At 47.6% G+C, this 24,643-nt stretch overlaps 1 protein-coding gene across 1 annotated transcript in view; it reads right to left on the bottom strand.

Annotated features, from left to right (window-relative positions):
* The window catches only part of EIF4G3 (eukaryotic translation initiation factor 4 gamma 3), a gene marked incomplete at its 3' end in the record, with an annotated part of 356,444 nt that overhangs the window by 79,068 nt on the left and 252,733 nt on the right, over positions 1–24,643 (bottom strand). Inside the window, 3 exon segments of the mRNA XM_034753512.1 lie at positions 12,503–12,613; positions 20,029–20,151; positions 22,210–22,367. Coding sequence (XP_034609403.1) covers positions 12,503–12,613; positions 20,029–20,151; positions 22,210–22,367 — 392 coding nt within the window.

Here is a 24,643-nt window from a genome sequence, read left to right as displayed (position 1 = left end):
GTTCTAGCAGGTTCCTGATTACTCTAGTGCAGCCCCTGCTCTGGTCACTCAGGGAACAGAAAACTACTCATCCAGTGACCAGTATATTTGCCCTCTACCAGACTCCTGTACCCCACTGGTCTGGGTCTGTCACATATCCCTCCCCCCTGCTCAATGCCAAGGGGTTGGGCAGCTTGGAACGCCAGACAGTGCACACGTGACAAGCCATCGGCGTTGCCATGACGGCTCCCTGCTCTGTGTTGCACATGAAACTGGAAAGGTTGGAGGGATAAAAACCATCTGGTCACCCTTGTGTTCTTCTCCTTGTTCCGCTGCATCCATTGAAGAGGGGCATGGTCGGTCACGAGGACAAATCTGCGCCCGGGCAGGTAGTAGCGCAATGTTTCCATGGCCCATTTTACAGCGAGGCATTCTCTCTCCACCACTGCATATTTTTGTTCCCTTGGAAGGAGTTTCCAACTGAGGTATAGAATTGGGTGTTCCTCCTCCCCGACCATCTGTGATAGAATGGCCCCCAACCCTACTTCCGATGCATCCGTCTGCAGGATAAACTCCTTGGTGAAATCAGAGGCTATCAGTACGCGGTTATTGCAGAGGGCAGTCCATAGGTCTGTGAATGCTTTCTCTGCTGCGTCAGACCATCTCACCAGATCAGGTCCACGGGCTTTCACTAGGTCTGTCAGGGGGCTTGCCCTTGTGGCAAAGTGGGGGATAAATCATCGGTAATACCCCACCACACCTAGGAACGCCCGGACTTGTTTCTTGCGACTTGGTCGGGGCCAATTTTGGATGGCCTCTAACTTGTTCACTTGGGGTTTTATCAGACCTTTTCCCACAATGTAGCCAAGATATTTGGCCTCTGTAAACCCTACAGTGCACTTGGCAGGGTTTGCTGCAAGGCCAGCTCGCCTGAAGGTATCGAGGACTGCCTCCACCTTCTCCAGGTGGGTGTCCAAGTCTGGGGTATGAATGACCACATTGTCCAAGTAGGCAGCAGCATAACGGTTATGTGGGCGTAATAGCTTGTCCATGAGGCGCTGGAAGGTAGCTGGGGCCCCATGTAGTCCAAAAGGGAGGACAGTATATTGAAAAAGACCTTCTGGTATAGAGAACGCAGTCTTTCCCTTTGCGTTTTCTGCAAGGGGAATCTGCCAGTACCCCTTTGTCAAGTCTAGGGTAGTCAAGTACCGGGCATTACCCAGATGGTCCACTAGCTCATCTATGTGAGGTATGGGGTACGCGTCAAACTGGGATACTTGGTTTAGTCGCTGGAAGTCATTGCAAAATCTTGTGGTGCCATCAGGTTTGGGCACCAGCACGATTGGGCCGGACCACTGACTGTGGGATTCTTCAATGATCCCCAACTCCAGAATTTTTTTTACTTCTGCTTTTATTTCCTCCCTTTTTGCCGCTGGCACCCGATAGGGCCTCACTGTTACTCTGGCCCCAGGGTTCATGACGATGTGGTGATATGTCTCGGTTGTTCGACCCGGTTTTGTCGAGAACACCTCTTGGTTCCGGAAGATCATCTCAGATACCTCATTCTTCTGGTCTGGTGTTAAATCGGGAGACACTGTCACCTGTTTGGAAAGCTTGTTTTCCTGGGTTAGGTCTTTTTGGACCGTTGTGCATGCCTCTTGTGCATGCCAGGGTTTCAGAAGGTTAACGTGATAAATCTGTTCTTGTTTTCTGCGTCCTGGCTGCCGCACCTTGTAGGTTACTTTCCCCACTGGTTCAACCACCTCATAGGGCCCCTGCCATTGGGCCAGAAGCTTGCTTTCTGCCGTGGGTACCAACACCATAACTCGATCCCCTGGTTGAAACTGACGCACTTTTGCCTGGCGATTGTAATGGGTTCGCTGGGCCTCCCGTGCCTTCTCCAAATGTTCCTGTACAATAGGGGTAACCCGGGCTATCCGGTCTCGCATCTGCTTTACATGCTCTATTATATTTCTCCCCTTATTGGGTTCCTCTTCCCAGATCTCTTTGGCGATATCTAGTATGCCCCGGGGGTGACGCCCGTATAATAACTCGAAGGGGGAAAACCCAGTTGAGGTCTGTGGTACCTCCTGGATAGTGAACATAAGGTAGGGTAGTAGGGTGTTCCAATCCTTCCCATCCCGACTTACCACCTTCCTTATCATAGCCTTGAGGGTTCAGTTAAACCTTTTTACCAACCCATCAGTCTGTGGATGGTAGACCGAAGTTCTCAGGGTATGTATATGGAGCAGCATACAGAGGTCCTTCATTAGCTTCGACATAAACGGGGTTCCTTGGTCGGTTAATATCTCCTTTGGTAGCCCCATTCGGGCAAAGATCCCCACCAGCTCTTTGGCTATAGTTTTAGAGGCCGTGTTCCGCAGGGGGACAGCTTCTGGGTAGCGAGTAGCATAGTCCAAAACAATGGACAATGGACTCGATGGCCCTGAGCCGTCTTCTCCAGGGCTCCATGGCTATTCGCTCGAAGGGGACCTCTATGATGGGAAGCGGTACTAAAGGTGCCCTCAAGTGGGGACAGGGACTGTGCAGCTGACACTCTGGGCAGGAGGCACAATACCGCTGCACTTCTTCATGTACTCCAGGCCAGAAGAACCGTCGTAGGACTCGTGCTAGGGTCTTCTCTACCCCCAAATGCCCCCCAAAAAGATGACTATGAGCAAGACTTAATACAGCGTTCTGGTGTTTTTGAGGTACTAGGATCTGCTGTACCGTCTGCCCCTGTACTGGTGCAACCCGGTATAAGAGATCCTTCTTCATTATGAAGTAGGATCCTGATCCCTGGGTTTTTCCTTCCACGGGGACCCCATCTATTTCAGTCACCTCCTTCCTAATGTTGTCATACCTTGGGTCTTCTGCCTGGTCCTGTCCAAAATTTCCTCTCCCGGGGCTAATCTGACCAAGATCTAGGTGCCCAGTCTCTGTTGCCTCTACTGGTTCAGAAGCATTAGGGTGGGGGTCAGACTCAGGTGCTTCTCCCTCCTGCGTGGCCTCCTTTTCAGCTGCGTGGGTCCGCCTACCTACAAGAGCGACCCTCTGGCTTTGGGTCAGTATTCGGGTTCCCAAGGAACCTTAGCTGCCCTTCTTTCCCTTTTTGTCTTTCTACCCTGGCTGGGAGTGGAGAACAAATCTGGGGATATTTCAGAGAAGATTGGGGGTTGACAGTCTGCTGTGGATGCCTCATCAATTTTAGGGTCCCCATCTTTCTCCAAACCCCCTACTGGGAGTAAGTTTCCAAACCCTGGGAAGTCCCTCCCTATGAGCACCGGGTATGGGAGTTCAGGGACTACACCTGCTGCTACCTCAGTAGTGTTCCCTTGGATCTCGATTTTTACTAGTAACTAACTGTCCCATGGACGCATGTTATCCCTGTACGTTTAGCCTGCAGCAGCTGACTACGCTTCACGAGCTTCCCTGAGATAAGTGTGATAGCACTCCCCGAATCAACCAGTGCCGTGGTCCCTACCCCATTTAGTTTCATTGGTCTGGTATACATATGTGGGGTTAGTGAGACCCCCAAAAGGTGGATTAGGGAGCATGGATCTGCCCAGTTCCCCAGGTTACACTGCATAGGCTCCTCAGCATTGGGACACTGTGCAGCTATGTGTCCCCACTCCCCGCAGGCATAACATCTGTATGGAGCCCTAGGCATTCCCCGGTCTCTTGGTTTGGGCAATCTAACATCACGATCCTCTTCTCCCTCAGTGGCCTCTTTGTGGCCTCTAATGGGCCTTCAGCCTCTCTCTTTTTCCACTTGGGCCCTCCTGGTGGCCCAGTCACCCGAACTTTAGGGCTTGGTGCTGCTAGTTTAACCCGGGGTGCCTCTTCCTTAACTGGTCGGGTCAGCTCCCTCACTGTCCTTCACCTCTCTACCAGGGCGACAACCCCATCATAGGTGGAGAGTTCGTTCTGGCTTACCCAGGCACGAAGGTCTGGTGGTGGTCCCCTCATGTATCGGTCGATGACCAGAACCGCTAGTATCTCTTCCAGACTCCGGGACTCTGTTTGCAACCACTTTCGTGCGAGATGGATGAGGTCATACAATTGGGACCGCAGGGTTTTGTCTTCCTGGTACCTCCAACCATGATACTGCTGGGTCCGCACTGCTGTCGTTACCCCAGATCTGGCCAGGATCTCTGCTTTCAGCTGGAGGTAGTCTGCCGCAGCCTCTTCAGGCAGATCATGGTAGGCCTTCTGGGCCTCCCCACACAGGAATAGGGCAAGGATGCCAGACCACTGATCTTGAGGCCAGGCCTCCCGTACGGCTGTCCTCTCAAAGGCCAGAAGGTTTGCCTCTACATCATCCTCCCGTGTCATTTTCTGCAGCCAATGGCTGGCCCGTATGAGCCGCGTCCCATCATGGCCACGATTCAGCTCTGTAAGTGATTTTACCTGGTTTACCAGTTCCGCAACATAGCTCGCTCTTGAGCAGACTGGTCCATCAGCAGGCAATTAGTCTCTTGCTGCTGCCGCACTGTCTCCTGTTGGTCGGCTGCCTGGACACGGGTAGCCTCCTGCTGGGCCGCCGTAGCTTGTATCAGTGCCCGCACTACGTCATCCATTGTGGTGAAAAAAAATAAACCCTCTCCCTTTTTTGTTGTTTTTTGTTTAAATCATCCTCCTTCTTCCGCCGCGCTGTGCACCCCAAGATCCCACTCCTGACACCAGTGTGACAAAGTTCCTCCTCTATCTTGGTGAGTCCTGCGCTTATTGGCGGATTTTCTTGCCTTAGAGATTCACCATGAGGGTTGGGGAACAGCCCAGAGACCTTCCCCTCTGGGAGAACCCACAGTCCAGGTCAATTGGAAGGTTTGGGGGGAACCTGGGCCCGCCCTCTACTCCGGGTTCCAGCCCAGGACCCTGTGGACTGCAGCTGTCTATAGGGCCTCCTGTAACAGCTGCATGACAGCTACAACTCCCTGGGCTACTTCCCCATGGCCTCCTCCAAACACCTTCCTTATTCTCACCACAGGACCTTCCTCCTGGTGTCTCATAACGCTTGTGCTCCTCAGTCCTCCAGCAGCACACCCTCTCACTCTCAGGTCGTTGCACCTCTTGCTCCCAGCTCCTCACTCTCCCACCACAAACTGAAGTGAGCTCTTTTTTAAAACCCAGGTGCCCTGATTAGCCTGCCTTAATTGATTCTAGAAGCTTCTTCTTAATTGGCTCCAGGTGTCCTAATTAGCCTGCCTGCCTTAACTGGTTCTAGCAGGTTCCTGATTACTCTAGTGCAGCCCCTGCTCTGGTCACTCAGGGAACAGAAAACTACTCATCCAGTGACCAGAATATTTGCCCTCTACCAGACTCCTGTACCCCACTGGTCTGGGTCTGTCACAGTTGCCATTTTCATAATGTAATAAAAATACTGTAATGATAAATAAGAACTTAAGAATGGCTCTACTGGGTCAGACCAAGGGTCCATCTAGCCCAGTATCCTGTCTTCCGTCAGTGGCCAGTGCCAGGTGCCCCAGAGGGAATGAACAGATCAGTTAATCATCAAATGATCCATCCCCTTTCGCTCATTCCCAGCTTCTGGCAAACAGAGGTCAGGGACACTTAATAATAAACAGTGTGTAATAAGCATGTCATAAAAACAAATTTTATATTTCCAAGATCACTGCTTTTATAATTTATACTCAGCTAAACGAGAAAATCCCTGGAAATATTCATTTTTAGGAGGGGGTTAGCGAGACTTGACATTTTACTGAAAGGGGTTCAAAGGTTGGGAACCACTGTTCTAGGACTAAGCAGCATCTTCCTGTCTATTTTAAACATGCAAGCTCAGGCTAGTAAGTTATGTTTTTGGTAAAACTGCTAGCCTATTATTGACGTTTCAACTGAATTTGATTTTAAACAACAAAGCAAAGAGGATCAATTCACCTGAGGTGAGTAATCAAAACTGATGTGATTCAAATTATCTCTAAACTTCACTGCTGGAGGAATGTAAACTTTTCTTTTGAAAGATGGCACTCACCGCCTCCCACAGAGTACACAGTGTAGGACAGTTTACCCCATTCAAAACCACACATAAACAATGCTGATGGTACAGTAGAGAAAGATCATTTGTATTGGATAAAGGGTATAACACACACGCCTCACCAGAGTAATCTTTGGACTCTTGTTTAAATACTAAATGTACTGAATGGTGCACTAACTCTCATATCTCTGATAACAATGCCTGATTACTCAATATTAAGTTACATGTTTTGTCAACGAACAGTCCTTTAACACTTGTTAACAAAACATATTTGACACCTTTTCTGTGCTGTACACAACTTTTACATAAAATTTTGGACATTTCAAAAGCCAATCTCTATTTGACAAAGTGATTAATCCACATTGTTGAAGCAAAATCATCTGAGTTATTCAAATGGCTAAACTGATTACATAAAAAAAAATATGCTTGTGGACTGATGCCCTGCATGCCAAGTTTCAGCCTAAAACACATTTTTGGCAGAGTTAGAAAACCCCTGAGTATAGGCACTTATAATAGGAATGTTAAACACTTCACTTTGACGGCATAAATGCTTGCTGCTGATAAAAAAAATCACAATATACTAATGGTCACTGATGGAGTTTAGTTTGGCTTTCATTAAGTGATAATACCAATGGAATCAAATATTGTCACAGGATAATGATCTCACGCACTTACATGCTTCATAAGCCATGACAAAGCACTGAAAAGAGTTATGTGGTATAGAAATTTGTGTACTAATCTACTAGCCTTTGACATATGAAGTCATGCATTCAGATCTAATTCCAGGACACACATAAATGAGTCTAACAGTCTCATCCTAGTTCTCATTTGTGCACACTATAAAAGCCACATGATTGCACAAGTAAATCCATCACACTGACAAGATTAGCAGATCCGTATTACAGTGTATTGGCAGACACAACTGTGTGGAAATGTATACAGCACTTGCTTGCACTACGCCTTGTTGAAATCCATGCCATCAGTCACTTCAGTTCCATGACTACTGAAAATTCACTCCCCATTTTCATCAAAACATGCTCGCTCTGGTTTGATATAACAAAATCTGCTTAGAACCTAATCAATTTATAACCAATATTACAAAGTACCTATTCAAGGCTCTAAGTGCCTTTGCAAATGTACAACCACGTAAGACAGAAACTGTACTTCATGCTAAAACCAGAAAACAGCCAACCAGACACAAAATCAAACCCAAACACTATCTGCTTCAGCCATAAACTCCAGCCCTTATCATGCCTCATCCTTCCCAAAAGGCTAAGGCTTGGTCTACACTCAGTATAACTACGTTGCTCAGGGGTGTGGATTTTATGTCAGTATAATTTCGTCACTCGGGAGTGTAGAAAATCCACACCACTGAGTGACGTAGTTCTAAGTCCCTAGCCCCTGGAGTAGACAGTGCTATGTTGATGAGAGGGCTTCTCCTGTCATTACAGCTACTGCCTCTCTCAGGGAGGTGGAGCACCTTCCCCTTGGCGTAGGTAGCGTCTTCAGTAAGCACTACAGGGGCTCTGCTGCAGCTCTGTATGTGTAGAAAAGCCTTAAGTAAATAAAAGAGTTTGCAGGGTGCCCTGAAAGTAAACAGATTTGGGCTTCTTCCTAAACTGAGGGCCCTTCATGGAAAACAGCTTGCCAGAAGCCCCCTCTCTTTTACACCAACAGGGTTCCAGCTTGAGGGACCCTTCATTAACTGCAGCTGTGCCAGTAAAGCATGGGGTGAGAGCTATCAAATAGGCAAATCCCAAAACATTTAGGGCTTATAGACACATACAGTAACTCCTCGCTTAAGCGGAATGATGTTAAATGAACCCAATTTCCCCATAAGAATTAATGTTAGGTTCCAGGGAATTTTTTTTTCCACCAGACACAAGACTATATATATATATATATATATATATATATATATATATACACACACACACACACACACACAGTATAAGTTTTAAACAAACAATTTAATACTGTACACAGCTATGATGATTGTGAAGTCTGGTTGAGGTGGTGGAGTCAGAGGGTGGAATATCCAGGGAATGCCTTGCTGCTAAATGATGAACTAGCATTTGTCTGAGCCCTCAAGGGTTAACACATTGTTGTTAATGTAGCCTCGCATTCTACAAGGCAGCACGAATGAAGGGAGGAGACCCAGCATGTCAGAGAGAGACAGTCACACACAATATGTGTGTGAGAGAGAGAGAGAGACATGCATTGCCCCTTTAAGTATGCTGACCCCACTCTAAGTACACGGCCTTTTTAAGTAGATCAGCAAGTTGAGACAGCAGCTGCCTCTGTCCTGAGCTCTGTCGTGTTCCCACCCTGCTCTGTGGAGAAGGGTACAGGAGCGGGGGAAGAGGGACACCCTGACATTATTACCTATCTCCCCCCACACCCGCACAGCAAGCAGGAGGCTTCCGGGAGCAGCTCCAAGGCAGCGGACCGAAGAAGCACGTGGCACTAGATTATCAGGGTTGGAAGGGACCTCAGGAAATGATCTAGTACAACCCCCTGCTCAAAGCAGGACCAATCCCCAGACAGATTTTTGCCCCCAAATCCCTAAACGGCCCCCTCAAGGACTGAACTCACAACCCTGGGTTTAGCAGGCCAATGCTCAAACCACTGAGCTATCCCTCCTCACTAAGGGGAGGGACAGCTAAACTGCCTGACAATTGATAGCCTGCTGGGCAGCTGCCGCACAGGGAACTTAAGGGAGCTGATAAGGGGACTGCCTGCCCACCCTGGTTCCAAGCCCCCAACAGCTAGCTCCAATGGGCAGTGGACAAAGCAGGCGACTTCCAAGCAACGTTATAAGGGAGCACTGCACCACTTTAAGCGAGCATGTTCTCTAATTGATCAGCATCGTAACAACAAAACAATGTTAACCGTGATGAAGTTAAGTGAGGATTTACTGTACTGAACTGTAAGAACAAGTCAAGTCAATGCATTTGTTATTAAAGCGGGTGACATTAATCCTAGGGCAGTGATTTATTTCTATTACCATATATACTCATTCATTAGCCCGTTCATTTATAAACCGACCTCCCAAAATGGATAGGTTAAAATAGCAAAAACTGTATGACCCTTTCATAAGCCGACCCTATATTTCAGGGGTTGGAAAATTTTGGCTCCCAGCCCGTCAGGGTAAGCCGCTGGCGAGTCGAGACTTTTGTTTACTTGGAGCATCCGCAGGCATGGAGCCCCTCAGCTCCCTGCGGCTGCAGTTCGCCGTTCCCAGCCAATGGGAGCTGGTTCACATTTGTTTACTCGGATGCTCCAAGTAAACAAAACTACAATGTATTAGATCAGGGATTGGCAACCTTTGGCACATGGCCCGCCAGGGTAAGCACCCTGGCGGGCCAGGCCGGGTTGTTTACCTGCAGGTTCGGCTGATCGTGGCTCCCACTGGCCGCGGTTCACCGCTCCAGGCCAATGGGGGCAGCGGGAAGTGGTGCGGGCTGAGGGATGTGCTGGCCGCCGCTTCCTGCCGCCCCCACTGGCCTGGAGCAGCGAACTGCAGCCAGTGGGAGCCGCGATCGGCCAAACCTGCGGACGTGGCAGGTAAACAAATCGGCCCGGCCCGCCAGGGTGCTTGCCTGGTGGGCCGCGTGCCAAAGGTTGCCAATCCCTGTATTAGATATTCAATTCAATGATTCCATAGAGTTTAAAATCATCAAATTTTGGTGTAGACCCGTTTAAAGGCCGACCCCCACTCTTTGATGTGTCACTTCTTTACCAAAAATATTCGGCTTATGAACAAGTATATACTGTATATTAAATGGCTGAGGTAGAATTCATTATTTTGCCTGATGGGCATTGGTGCCATAGTGGCAGACATTGACTAGACCAGTGTAGTCTTTTTGAAACCGGTTTGGTTTACAGGACAGACCTTCAATAGATCAAAGCAGCAAATCCAGAAAAGTAGTTTTTAAAAAGAATAATATTTATATTTGTGAATAAACTGATTTCAAATTGGCTGAATGTTTGTGGTTGGCTTTTAAAATCCCTCTCAGTGAATAGTAGTCTGCCGGGAAGGATTTATGGTAAAAATACATTATATTATAAGCTTTTTGCGGCAGAAACTGAATTTTGGTCTGTGTTTGTGCTGCCTAACACGATGGGGGCCTAGCTTTTTGCAAAAGCAAAAGCAAAAAGCCTGAGACTCTTTGTTGGTACCAAAATACAAATAACTACTACTATTAATAATAATTAATTATATAGCACCTTCAATAATAATGCTATCACTTTACACTTCTATAGCACCTTCCATCCAAGGATCTCAAAAGTATCTAACAAACTCACAAAACACCTTCCTTACAGATGGGGAAAACTCTAAAGGACTTGTCAGGTGAGTCAGAAGCACAGCAGGGAACTCACCAGGGCCGGTGCAACCATTTAGGCAAACTAGGTGGCTGCCTAGGGCGCCTAGTGGTTGGGGGTGCCTAAAAGCCCGCTCAGGCGAGGAGGTGGAGTGGAGGTGAGCTGGGGCGGGGGGGGGCTCGGGGAGGGGGGGAGCGCACAGGGGAACCGCTCCCCGCCCCAGATCACCTCCACCCTGCCTCCTCTGCTGAGCACACAGCCCCCGCTGCAAGTCTGTGAGGGGAGAATTAGAACGGCACTGGCGTGCTCAGCAGAGGAGGCGGAGCCAAGGTGAGCTGGGGCAGGCTCCCTAGGCGGGATTAGCTGCCGCGGGGGAAGGGCGGGAGTCTCCCCAGGAGGGGTTAGCTTCCGTGGGGGGGCTCCCCAGGCGGGGTTAGCTGCCGTGGCGGGGGAGTTTCCCCAGGTGGGGTTAGCTGCCGCAGGGGGGGGGCTCCCCGGGTGGGGTTAGCTTCCGCAGGGTGTGTGTGTCTCCCCAGGTGGGGTTAGCTGCCGTGGAGGCGGGGTTAGCTGCTGTGGAGGCGGGCTCCCCGGGCAGGGTTAGCTGCCATGGTGAGGGGGTAGCTGCTGCGGGGGAGGGGGGGGTGGGCTCCCCAGGTGGGGGGCTGGGTTAGCTGCCACGGGGGGGGGGGGGTGGGCGGGGGGGGGGGGGGGGCGGGGGGGGGGGGGGGGGGGGGAGGCAAGGTGGAAGTTTCGCCTAGGGTGTGAAACTTCCTTGCACCGGCCCTGGAACTCACAAATAGTAAAATGGGGCCCTAGTGTCTTCTTTCTGGTTTAGCTTAGAATCATAGAATATCAGGGTTGGAAGAGACCTCAGGTGATCATCTAGTCCAATGCCCTGCTCAAAGCAGTACCAACACCAACTAAATCATCCCAGCCAGGGCTTTGTCAAGCCAGGCCTTAAAAACCTCTAAGGAAGGAGATTCCACCACCTCCCTAGGGAACCCAGTCCAGTGCTTCACCACCCTCCTAGTGAAATAGTGTTTCCTAATATCCAACCTAGACCTCCCCCACTGCAACTTGAGACCATTGCTTCTTGTTCTGTCCCTTCTTAGAATATAATTAAATTAATCCAAATCCCTCAGAAACATCCAGGAAACCAAAGAAGGCTAGCTGCTCCTCTTTATGCTCATCTGGGTACATTTTTCTCTTCGTACACAAGTAGGCCTCATTTGTTTCTATATTTTTCAGTTTTCATCTGTATCATAAATATCTCTCTTGGTTCTATTTTGAGTAACTCTGAATTATCTCCCCATGTTATTTTGTTTGAAATTTGCTATTTCTGAAACGACAGACAGCCAAAAAGCAGGGTCGCCCGGGGGAGGAAAGTGGAGCAATTTGCCCCAGGCCCCGGGCCCCTCAGGGGCCCCCACGAGAATATAGTATTCTATGGTATTGCAACTTTTTTTATGGAAGGGGCCCCAGAAATTGCTTTGCCCCAGGCCCCCTGAATCCTCTGGGCGGCCCTGCCAAAAAGAAGCAAAGAAAGAAAGTTGTCATGTGTTGAGAGCTTATTAACTCTGAGCTGCTTGGCATCATTTTGCGAGCAGGGATTAGGTGGTGGGCTTCAGTGGTTTATGGGCATGGCCTGTGTAAAAGTGAAATGATGAGAGTGGACATACACTGCCAATACAGATGTTGGTGCATTTTACAAGAGGATAACATTTGATTTTTCTAGGCTGAAATCCCTCTCATCCTATAATAAATAATAATATAGGATACCAGGTTTGTTAAATTCTGTTACCTTTAAAACCTACCCTAAAAATGCACAGTAAGAAACTATTTTTAAAGGCACAAATGTAAAATGTATGTTATGCGCTGAATGCTCCAAACGAACGGGGTAAGCAGGACTTACCTTGTCTCCCCCTTTCCACAGGTCTGCAAAGTGCAGACCCCTTGCGGATCCTGCTCAGGCCAACGTCCCAGCATGCCCTCTACTGGTGATGTCCCACCCACCACTGAAGAGACTGCCTAGAGGGGTACAATGCAAGTCTTGTTTTTTGTTTTTTACAGTATTGCACCTTTTTATAAAGTTTTCTGTTAATTTTATTCTCTGTAAACAATACAATTATGAAAAAGAAAACTTTACAGAAAGGTGCAAAATTTGGGGCGGGGTGGGGGGAGATAAGGAGGGATTTGGCTTACCCCTATTGGCAGGTTCCTCAATGGTGGGTGAGATGAGACCAAGAGAGGGCATGCTGGGGTGCCACACCGAGCCACAGAAGGTAATCCGGGGTTGTTCTGCACTTTGCAGGCCTGCCGATAGAGAAAGAGCAATGTTTAAATAACTAAGATGCTAAGCATCTCTTTTACTGTTTATTTGAGACATCCAGCACATAAAAAGGCCATTATTTACTGTAACTGGAGGTTCTTTGAGATGTGTGGTCCCTATCTGGATTCCACCGGGAGTTATGCATGCACACCATGCCTTCGGATTCGGAGAATTTGAAAGTAGTGTCTGTTGGCCTGCGCATACGCCTTGACTCGTCTTGCACTTCTGTCAGAGGCAATAAAGGACGGGGTGGACCGACCACATCTCCAGTTCCTTCTCTACTGCAAATTTGACAAATATGCAGCAGAGGGGAAGGAGGGTGGGACTGGAATACAGATAGAGACCATGCATCTCAAAAAACCTCCAGTTACAGGTAAGTAACCTCTTCTTCTAGTGATGGTCCCTACTGTATTGCCCTGAGGGCGATTAACAAGCAGTACCTAAGATGGAGGAGGGAGCGAGGATGAGGATGGAATGGTCATATGGAGAATTGCCATGCTGAAAGAGGCATCTGACGCTGAGTCCTGTACAGAACTCTATGTGGCCGCTCTACATATGTCTATGAGCGGCACATCCTGAAGGGAGACTATGGTTAAAGCCTGAGCTATCGTGGCCTTGTGGGTGGGGAGTTCGGCCTGTCAGCTGGTAGCAGAGTTTAATGCAACCCAAAATCCATTTGGAGATTCTCTGGGTGGAGATGACCTGTCTGCTGAGTCTCTCTGGTACTGCAACGAACAGTCTAGGGGACTTCCTGATTGATTTAGTTCTTTGCAGGTAGAAGGTCAGAGCTTGTTGGACATTGAGGGAGTGGAGTCAACGTTCTTCTGCAGATGCATGTGGTTTCAGGAAGAAAATAGGTAAGTGAATGGATTGATTAATGTGTAACCTGGAGACCACCTTTGGTAAAATTTTTGGGCGTAGATATAGGAAAACTGTTCGCTGTCCCTTCTTGTGGAAGTGATAGCAACAAGGAAGGCAACTTGGGGGGAGGGATAGCTCAGTGGTTTGAGCATTGGCCTGCTAAACCCAGGGTTGTCAGTTCAATCCTTGAGGAGGCCATTATCTGTCTGGGTATTGGTCCTGCTTTCAGCAGGGGGTTGGACTATTTGACCTCCTGAGGTCCCTTCCAACCCTGACATTCTATAACTTTCATGGAAAGAAGGGACATGGAGCACAATGCTAATGACTCAAAGGGAGGCTTTGTTAGCACAGAGAGAATTAGATTCAGGTCCCATTAGGTTGCGATTGCTTGAATGGGTAGGAAGGTTCCGATAAGCCCTTTCCAAAATCTAGTGAGTAGCGGATGCGTAAAGACAGAGTAACCGTCCACTGGAGGGTGGAATACACTAATTACTGCCTGGTGGACTCTTGAAGAGCTGAGGATGAGACCTGATGACTTTAATGAATGTCTAGGATGAGGGGAAACTCCGCCAATTCTGGTAAAACTCCTTTTTGTTAAACTCAAGATGAGAAACATCTCCACTTGGCTTGGTAACATTGCTGAGTGGAGTCCTTCCTACTGCTGGAGCGAATGTTTTGCATAGTTGAAGAGCACATCCATTCTAAAGCAAATGCTCATCCAAATCCTAAGTGGATTGGGATGCCTGAACTCACCGTTGAACTGGGTCAGCAGATCAGGGAAGCTGGAGATGGGAATTGGAGGGCAGGAAGACATGTGGAGGAGATTGGGAAACCAGATTTGTCTGGGCCAGCAGGGGATGATTAGAATGATTGTCGCTCTGTCTTATTGGATTTTGTGAGACACTCAAGGCAGGAAGGCACTCAAGGAGCGGTAGTGGAGGGAGGACATAGCTGAGTTGGTCTGAACAGGAGAATTAGGAGAGTGTTGCCCTAGAAGTGGTGGCTGAGGGCTCCCCTGGAGCAGTATGTGGTGCACTTGCTGTTCTCCCATAGGTCTCTGGTCAGGGACCCCATCGGGCAAAAATATCGTGTACTACTGAGTCGTGAAGCTCCCACTCGTGGTCGATTGCAAAATGTCTGCTGAGTGAATCTGCGAGTACATTCTGTGTCTCCGGAAGATAGGCTGTGGACAAGAGGATCTGGTGATTGATGCACCAGTTCCAGAGATTGACTGCCTCATTCCCCCGTTTCTTGATATAGAAAACAGTGGTGTTGTCTAACATGATGAGAATATGATGGGAATGAATGGAAGGAAAGATTGGCATGCCTTTCTTACAGCTCGGAGTCCCAAGATATTTATGTGCATCCTGGATTCTCTGGGAGTCCACATTCCTTGTGTCATGTGATCATTCATGTGGGCTCCTCAGCTCACTAGGGAAGTATTGTGATTATCATCTTGTCTGGGGAGAAGGGAAGAAAGGGAACCCACATGCATACATGATGTGGGTCTGACCACCATTGGAGGGATGACAGTACCTTGGCAGGGACTGTCAGCATGAAGTTCATGGAGTGACATGTTTGGTGAGTAAATGGACCCATGTCTGAAGGCAGCGGAAGTGAAGTCGCATGAAGGGGGTCACGTAGGCACATAAAGCCATGTGACCAAGGAGGGAAGGACAACCAAGTCCTGGCTGGTACATAAGGATTGCTCATGATGCGAGTTATGATGTTGCTCATTGTCTGAAATCTGTCCCTGGGCAAGTAAGGTGGTGCTATCACTGAATTTATGGTAGCACAGATGAAGTGCAGAGGTTGCATGGGATCGATGATCGATTTCTCGAAGTTGACACTGATTCCCATGGAAGAAAGGAGGCTAAGTAACACAGAGGCTGATGTATGGGTTGTTTGCCTGGATCTGATGGCTAAGAGCCAATACTTTGATGAAGACTCTGGGAGCAGTAGCTATCTTGAAAGGGAGCACCTTGTAATGGAAATGGTGGGTGCCCACTGTAAATCTCAAGAAACTTATGTGGGCAGGATGAATATCGATATGAAAGTAAGCGTCCTTCATATAGAGGGCCGTAAACCACATGCCTTTCTCTAAGGATGGAACTATCACTGCTGTATGAACCTTGAGTTTGTAGATGAAATGACTGAGGTGCCATAGATCAAGGACTGGTTTCCACCCACCTTTCTTTTTGGGTATCAGGAAGTAAGTTGAGTAGAATCCCGTTCTCTGATATTTTGGAGGAATGTATTCTATTGCTCCCCGTTGTAACAAGGAGTTCACCTCTTGGACGAGAATACTGTCATGAGAGTGGTCGCCAAAGGGGGATGGGAAGGAGAGTTTTGGAGGAGGTAGCATGACAAGCTCTATTATATAGCCACAGTGAATGATGTCAATACCCATCTGTCTGTTATCACACTCCAAGCATGGGAAAATGACCCCCAAAGGGAGTAGGAAGGTCGTGAGGCAGTAGACTTAGTGGTCAGCAGCTCTTAGGCTCACATCAAAAACACCCCTTGGTTGGAGGTTGGGTCTGGGACGTGAAGCCTGATAGGGAGGCCATGGAAGGCAAGAACTCTGTGTCTTTTGATGTTTCCCTGGGGCTCATTAGGTCTCTGTGGGTAGAACTGAGGAGACCTGAAGCACTGGGTAGACGATGGACAGTGGAATTTTTATTTCAGGGCACGAGTGTAGATGCCCAACAAGTGAAGAGTAGCCCTGGAGTCCTTTAGTGTATGTAGTGATTCATCTGTCTTCTGGTTTAAAAGATGGGATTTGTCAAAAGGGAAGTTCTAAATGGTATTCTGGACCTCCCTAGGAAAACCAGAAGACTGGAGCCAAGACTATCTATGAATGACTATTGCTGTAGCCATGGCCCTGGAGGAGGAATCTGCTGCTTCTATTGCACAATGGAGAGCAGATCTGGCCATGAGCTTCCCTCCATCAACAAGTGCCTGAAGATGAGCACGACCTTGTTGTGGAAGGCTATCAGCAAATTCCTCGAATTTACTGTAATTTAGGAAGTCATATTTGGCTAATAATTTGTGATCCTGAATTGTAGGCTAGAAGATGAGAAAAGTTTATGTCCTAGAAGTTCTAGATGTTTCCCTTCCTTATCAGCAGGTGTGGCTCAAAGGTGTTGCTGTTTGGCCCTTTCTGCAGCAGCCTGGGCTACTACGGAATTTGGAGGTAAATGGGAGAAAAGAAATTCAGATCCTTTGGTCGGAACATAATAGCCATGCATGTGGCAGGGGTGCACCACACTATTCTGGAAGGCTCCAGTCTAGCTTAGTTAATTGGTAATGCTATTCTTGCCAGCCCCAAGGTGTGAAGGACATCCAGAAGCTTGTGCTGGAAGTCTTGGATCTCTTGTAAAGGAATCTGGAATTCCACCATGCCTCTCTATAACAGCTCCTGGAATTGCCTGAAGTCATCTGCTGGGGAAGTGGATGATATAGCCACCACTTCATCTGGTGAGGAGGAAGGGAATCTTGCCAGTTCCAGTGGAACTGCTGGGACCAGGCTAAAAAGTTCTTTCTACACCACTGGATCCATATGCCTGCTGGAAGGATCCCTCAAGGGGAAGGCAGATGACCGTTCCCTCGCAGATCAGGTGGGTTTCGAAGGGCGGTATTGTGTCCAGAGTCTCCAATATGGCCAATAGGCCGGATCCAACAGAGATTGTGGAGGCCCCATAAGTACCAATGACTCTGCGGTAGCTGAGGTGGTAGTTGTTGCTGGAGATGAGGTGGTCTCTGCGATGGTGCATAAGGATGGTATGATAAAGGTGGCTCTTCTCTCAGTTCCGACTCCTCTGAAAAGGAGACAGCGCACTCTGGCTTTAATGGTGGTACCATCGGAGCCAGTGGAAGAGTGTAGAGCATCGGTGCAGAGGGTGAGGGACCTCGTATCGGAGACACATCCCTTGCATGGGATATAATCTCTCTAAAAGTAGAGGCACCCGATGGAGGGGGTGACTCCGGGTCCAGCAAGGAAAAGACGTCCTGAGATGCAGCCATGGCTCCAGATATCCCTGGTGTGAGAGGCACTGTCTCTTTCCCAGGCATTGGTACTGGCACTGGGATCATTCCCGGTACGGGACAGTCCAGCTTCTTGTGGGGTGTCGGAGATGGCGGTACCAATGGATCAGCGCCTAGAACTGCTGGGTTCTATTGTTTACGGGTCTTTTTCCTGTGCCTGTGAGACTTAGAACATATTCAGTCCCCTTGGGCTGAGCTGGTGAAAGGAGTGTTGATCTTCTTTGATTTAGAGAAATACTTAGTCCCATGCTTACGGGAGGGCTTCCTTACCTCCTAACCAGGCTCTGCCATGGGGGAGGTTCCGCTGGCACCAGAGGCAGACGAAGTAGCAGGAGGCATGCTCCTCGCTGAATCAGGCCATTGTACAGGGGGTGTTCCCTGGCCTGGGTCCAAGTGTGGTCTCATGGCATGCTCCATGAGATGCTTCTAGAGGCAAAGTGCCCAGACTTCTCGGGTGCAGCTGGGGAAGGACTGGCAAATACTGCACCTGGCCATGACGTGAGCTTCTCCCAGGCAGTAGAGGCAGCGTTGGTGGTTGTTGCTGACGAAAAAGGATTGCAGGCAGAAGGCACAAAATTTGAAGCCTGGAGTCCTGGGCATTGTCTGGTACCGGTATGTGGGGATGAAAACCTCAAAGCCTATCTAAAAACAAGTGCTAAAAGTATTACCTATTAAAACTAAGAGAAAATAAAACTGGTAAAACCACTAAAAAACTCATTAAAGCTATTTACAACTATCTTTTCAGAAGTGCGTCAGAGACGAGGACCCTGGAAGTTCTGATCCAGACCATGCATCACTGAAAAGGAACTGGAGACACAGTTGGTCCGCCCTTCATCGCCTCAAACGGAAGCACAAGGTGAGCCACGGAACATGTGTGGACCAACAGACACTACTTTCAAATTGGGCATAAATCTGTTAGTCTTTAAGGTGCCACCAGACTCCTTGTTGTTTTTGTAGATACAGACTAACACGGCTACCCCCTGATACCTTCAAATTCTCTAACTCTGGACGCATGGTGCGCAGGCATAATCCCTCAGTGGAATACAATAGAGGCCGGCCATCACTTAAGAAGAATTAATACTGTATGGCACTGGCGTGCAACTTGCAGCCCACTGAAAAGTTTCTGAATAAATAAATATGTTGCCATCTTTAACTGCAGCAAAGCTTCAAGACTGAGTACCATCATTTTTTGAGACTAAAAGCAAGATTTAAAGCTATCAAAGACAGACACACACACTAAATTCACAGTATTACCTTTCAAAATGGATACACTATATTTATACAAAGGCCCAATCAAATTTGCTCTTTTGAATGCTAATATCCTGGAAAGTTGCTGATGTGAATGTGAATGTGAAATGGGCTGTAGTCCACGAAAGCTTATGCTCTAATAAATTTGTTAGTCTCTAAGGTGCCACAAGTACTCCTGTTCTTCTTTTTGCGGATACAGACTAATACGGCTGCTACTCTGAAATGATATTTGGAGAGATTTCTTACTAGAAACTATTAGTTTTAAAGGATGAATTCTTTTCCCATTCCCTGTTTCTCCCTCCTCTAGAAGCCATTTCCCATTTCAGTTGCTTGCTGCTCCTCTCCCGTTTCCTGCTTCAAACAGCTGCAGATCAGTGAGAAGCAGAAGTGAAATCCACTCCTTGCTGCACAGCTGAGACACACAATTGAATACAGCATCAGCTGGTGGCATAGCAGAGCAGAGCAAAACTGAGCCTTATTTTCATCCAATCACAGCAGCCTCTGCCTTCAGGCTGCAGCTAGCTTGGCCCTTTTAGTGAGGCAGCACTCTTCAGCCAATCATGCGCCAGGAACAGGGAATGCGCGAGGAAGGGAAGAAGTAAGAATTGAGGGGGAAGATTTTTAGAATTGAGAAAAAGGAGGAGGCAGGGCAGAGATAGGAAAACAGAGGAGGAGGAAAGAAATCATAATATAAAAGGGGGAGAACACAGAGGAAGGAAAGAGAAAATAGTGTGAATGAAACAAAGTGACAAGTGGAAAGAAAGAAAAAATAAAGAAATAGAACAAAGAGAAAACAAGCTCTTCAGTTAGAAAAATATCTTGCGTTTAATATAAATGGATTTCTGTGAGAACACACACAGACACAAAACTTATGCAACTGTATGAAAAATATGTATTTAAATTAGCTGTGTCATCCAAGCTCCTGGCATGTTACCAAAGCTGCCCTTGATACCACAGAGGCTGTGCCCCACTGCTGCAAGGATGATTTTGAAGTAGATCTCTTTTGAGCAAGAAAGGGGGAAAATTATTACCAAACTCATTTACCCCAATTTCTATCAAGTTAAAAGCACTCACAATGATTTTATTTGCTTCTATATTAGTTCTCAAGGAAAATAACTTCTCTGCTTTAGGCAGACTGAATAGAAACCAAAATTTCTAAGATCCCTAAAAGGCTTGAGGTTAGATTCCATGGATATCAAGGGCAGTTTTTAACTTAGCAAGCCTGGAGATAGTTCATACTTACAGCTACACCCCTTCCCCCGGAGGTTTGCCTCCCGAAATCGGCAAAGGCTGGTGTGAAGTCTGGTCCTCGAGGCAATATCCGAGGGTCCAGAGTTCGAATTGGCAATTTTGGCTGATTAATCTGCCGGCGGAACAACAACAACGAAAAGAGTCTGTTAAACTTTTGTGATGTGGTTATTACAAACACATGCAATCTGTAAACAGTCCTCTGCCAATGTTTCAATCAGTTATAAGCAGGGTTACAACATATATTTGTTATTTTAGCAAACAGTAAGTTTAATGTTTTCTATAAATAGCCATAGTTACATATAAAAATTATATTTCATTTGTGCCATGCCTTACACCAGTGGCTTTTATATAAATCCATAACAAGGACCATGAGAACTTCGGAAAATTTGTCAGGGTTTGACATGACTTATAGACAATTAAAAAAATGGCTAAGTTGTGCTGCTATTTGAGAAATAAATTTGATGGTCATGGTTAAGGATCACAAAACTGTCATCTGATCTGAAACAAATATCCTTAGTTTTAACAAGGCAAATGGCTGACCAAGCAAAGAAACCTCAAAAGATGATGACCAGGTGAGGTCACAGAAAACTGAAAGGGCAGTTAGATAAAGCCTTTCCTAAGGGCATAGCTGGGTTTTACAACATTGCCAGTTCCTGGAAGTTTAAAGTGGAAATGTTCACCCAATAGGAAATCAAAAATACTCTGATTCGTGCTTGAATCTTAGGGGCCCAAACCTGTTCTGTCAAGTGTGTGTAAATCTGCAGGAGATTTACATGGCTGTAACTGAGGTGAGACTCCCTAGGACTAGCTCTTTTAAAATAATAATGAATAACTTTCCTTCCAGAGATACAAAAAGACAGTGAGAAGATTCATCGTGTAATGACATTTGGCCGACTCCATGTCACCATTTTTATGTGCTAGTGTCAACTAATCAATATAATCTCATAGTGAAGCAAATTTTAAAAAAAATCGAGTCCACAATGATGGTCAGTTCATGTTCATGAATTGATCACACTCAAATCCAGTGGTTTTCAAACTGTGGGTAGCAACTCAGTACTGGGCCGCAGAATGGAATGTACTGCATCACAGTGGCTCTGGTCAGCACCGCCAACTGGGTCTTTAAAAGTCCCGTCGGCAGTGCTGCCTGGCTAAGGCAGGCTAGTCCCTACCTGTTCTGACACCGCACTGTGCCCCGGAAGCAGCCAGCAGCAGGTCTGGCTCCTAGGTGGGGGGGCCACGGGGCTCCGCACACTGTCCCTGCTCTGAGTACTGGCTCCGCACTCCCATTGGCCAGTTCCTGGGGGGAGGCAGTGCCGGCATGTGAGAGCCACGTGGAGCTGCTTGCATGCCTCCACCTAGGAGTCTGCTGCTGGCCGCTTCCAGGATGCAGCGTGGTCCGTGGTGCCAGGACAGGCAAGAAGCCTGCCTTAGCACCTCCGCTGTGCCACTGACCAGGAGCTGCCTGAGGTAATCCAACCCCAACCCCGTGCCCCAATCCCTAGTCCTGAGCCCCCCCCCAAACCCGGAGTCCCTTCCTGCAACCCAAACCCCTCATCCCTGGCCCTACCCCACAGCCTGCACCCCTAGCCCAGAGCCCTGTCCCCCTCCCACACCCCAACCCCCTGCCCCACTCCTGAGCTCCCCCAAACCTAGAGCCTCCTCCTGCAACCTGAACCCCTCATCCCCGGCCCCATCCTAGAGCCTGCCCCCCCAGCCCAGAGCTCTGAACCCCTCCCCAACCACAACCCCCTGCCCCAGCCCAGAGCCCCTTCCCACACCCCAAACCCTTCATCCCCAGCTCCGTTGAGTTGCAGGCATCAACAATTTTTTTCAACTGGGTCTCCAGAAAAAAAAAGTTTGAAAACCACAGCCCAAGCCTGTGTTATTTTATAATATGAGGCTTTAACCAAATACCATCCCATTCCTTGCTGACAAAACATATGCCAAAAAGCTCACCAAATACTCTAGTTTGCATTAGAATCCACAGTCATTTATATTAATTCCTGATGGTAACTCAATATGCAATAGAACTATGAACCTAGATGTGCTGTCAGCATTGGGAAATTCAGATTCTTGGCATTTAAAAGGTAAACCCCCCTCTTTCTCATCCAATTCCCATTCAGTCAAATGATTCTTAGTATCTTCACCTCTTTATTACAGAATTTGCACACACCTGTTTTATTGGGTCTCCTCTCACCTTGTCGAGGACCACATCACTAATAGGAGGCAGCCCTTCGGGTTTCTGTATACAGGCAGGCATGAACTGGAAATCCAGCAGGAACTCCCTATCGTATTGCTTCTTCCCTTCAGGATTCATGGGCTTCCACTGTTCTGTAATGATACAAGACGGCTGAGGTTCATAGGCAACACAAAGAGCTTTGCTCCTGGAAAGTACACTTTAGATAAACTTGGAGGAAGGTATCTTTGGCTAAAATTGTTTTTTAATTTTTCACTTAGAAAAAAACAAGTTAAATTGTCAGAGCATAAGAAATGGGGAACATACAGCCAAGTCGAGGGGGAGTCACATAAAGTACTAATGTCACCAACTTTCACCCATGACTAGATGCTAGACAATAAAAATCCAGGATAGAGCTCTTAGGTAAACAGATTCAGGAATGGAGGAGCAAAATCAGAGTTTTTGAAAACATGGCAACAAAATGCTTTGGCTTCTGAGCATTCTATGCTGGGAGTAGAACAGAGTTCAATTGCAGCTTGAAAATTTCGAAGTTTTTTGCTTTACAATGTCAATGTTTAAGGTAAGACAAATGGCAGAACCATGAGGGACAAGGACAACTGCAGATGAGCAGTCAGGCACATGTAAGGTATTAAAATTTTTCACCCATTTATTTAGGGCCTTCTCAAAAGGAGGAAGCTGATTGTGGTAGGGAAAGAGAATAACTTGCTTGTCTGAGAACAAAGTGTATACCCACAGTCTACAGAAAATTAGCACCTGAGGATCGGAAGCCATGATTTTCTCTGCTGGCTGCAGTGTTTGAAATTAGAAAAGAAAAAAAAAACCCTGTTATCTACCTCTCATAACTGTTGTTCTTCAAGATGTGTTGCTCATGTCCATTCCAAGTAGGTATGCGCGCTCCACGTGCACAGTCGCTGGAAGGCTTTTCCTCTAGCGGTACCCATCGAGTTAGTTCAGGTGCCCCCTGGAGTCACGCCTTCATGGCATCGCATATAGGGCCCTACCATCCCGCCGCCTCTTCAATTCCTTCTTGCCGGTTCACTCCAACAGAGGGATAGGCGGGTAAGTCTTGAAATGGACATGAGCAACACATCTCAAAGAACAACAGTTATGAGAGGTGGGTAAATGTTTTTTCTTCTTCGAGTGCTTGTTCATGTTGATTCCAATTAGGTGACAACCAAGCAGTACCTTGGAGGTGGGGTTGGAATTCATTGACGCACTGACTGAAGCTCTGCTCTGCCGAATGCTGCATCGTCCCTGGAATGCTGAGTAATGGCATAGTGAGAAGTAAAGGTGTGGACTGATGACCATGTCATGGTCCTGCAGATCTCCTGGATTGAGACCTGTGCCAGGACTGCCGCCGAGAAGGCCTTTGGCCTTGTGGAATGTGCTGTCAGTGAGGGGGCAAGTATCTTTGCCAAATCATAACATGCCCAGATACAGGACGTGATCCACGATGACTTTGGGAAGACAGCAGGAGGCCCTTCATCCTATCTGCTACAAAAAGCTGGTTCGATTTTCAAAATGGCTTTGTCCGTTCGATAGAAAAGGCCAATGCTCACTGAATAGCCAGGGAATGGAGTTTTTGTTCCCGGCTATTATTGTGTGGCTTAGGGTAAAAAACTGGGAGAAAAATGTCCTGCTTGGCATGAAACTAAGATGACCTCTGGAAGAAAGGCTGGATGAGGCTGAAGCTGTAGCTTGTTCTGATAGAAGATAATGTAAGGAGGTTTGGATGTTAGGGCCCTAAGCTCGGATACCCTCCTAGCTGAGGTTATTGCCACCAGAAATGCCACTTTCCTTGACAGGTAGAGTAGTGAGCATGTCACTAGGGGTTCAAAGAGGGGCCCATTAGTTTCGAAAGCACTAGGTTGAGGTCCCATGTAGGAATCATTTGTTGTACTTGTAGGTATAATCTGTCATTCCTTTAAGAAAATTGTCTACCATTGAGTTAGCGAACACTGATTGGCTGGCAACCCTTGGGTGAAACACCGAAATGGCAGCCAGGTGAACCTTTATTGACGACATCGACAGTCCTTGCTACTTTAAGTGCAGCAAATAGTCCAAGATGAAGGATACTGATGACTGCATCGTAAAAATATGATTCCATAACGACCAAATTGAAAATCTCTTCCACTTGGCCAAGTAGGTGGCCCTAGTGGATGGTTTCCTACTGCCAAGGAGGACTTCCTTAACAGGCCCCAAACATGTCAGCTCTAGTGGATTTAACCATGAAGCCTCCATGCCATGAGGTGGAGAGATTTGAGTTTGGGATGCCGGAGACGGCTGTGGTCCTGGGTGATCAGGTCCGGAACTAGGGGCAGGATGATCAGGGTGTCCACTGACAGCTCCAGGAGAGTGGTATACCAATGCTAACAGGGCCAGGTTGATGCTATCAATATCACCAAGGCTC

This window comes from Trachemys scripta, chromosome 19 (assembly GCF_013100865.1).
Source record: "Trachemys scripta elegans isolate TJP31775 chromosome 19, CAS_Tse_1.0, whole genome shotgun sequence".
Classification (NCBI taxonomy): domain Eukaryota; kingdom Metazoa; phylum Chordata; order Testudines; family Emydidae; genus Trachemys; species Trachemys scripta.
Note: the sequence above shows the minus strand (reverse complement) of the source record. Positions and strands in the feature narration are given on the sequence as shown.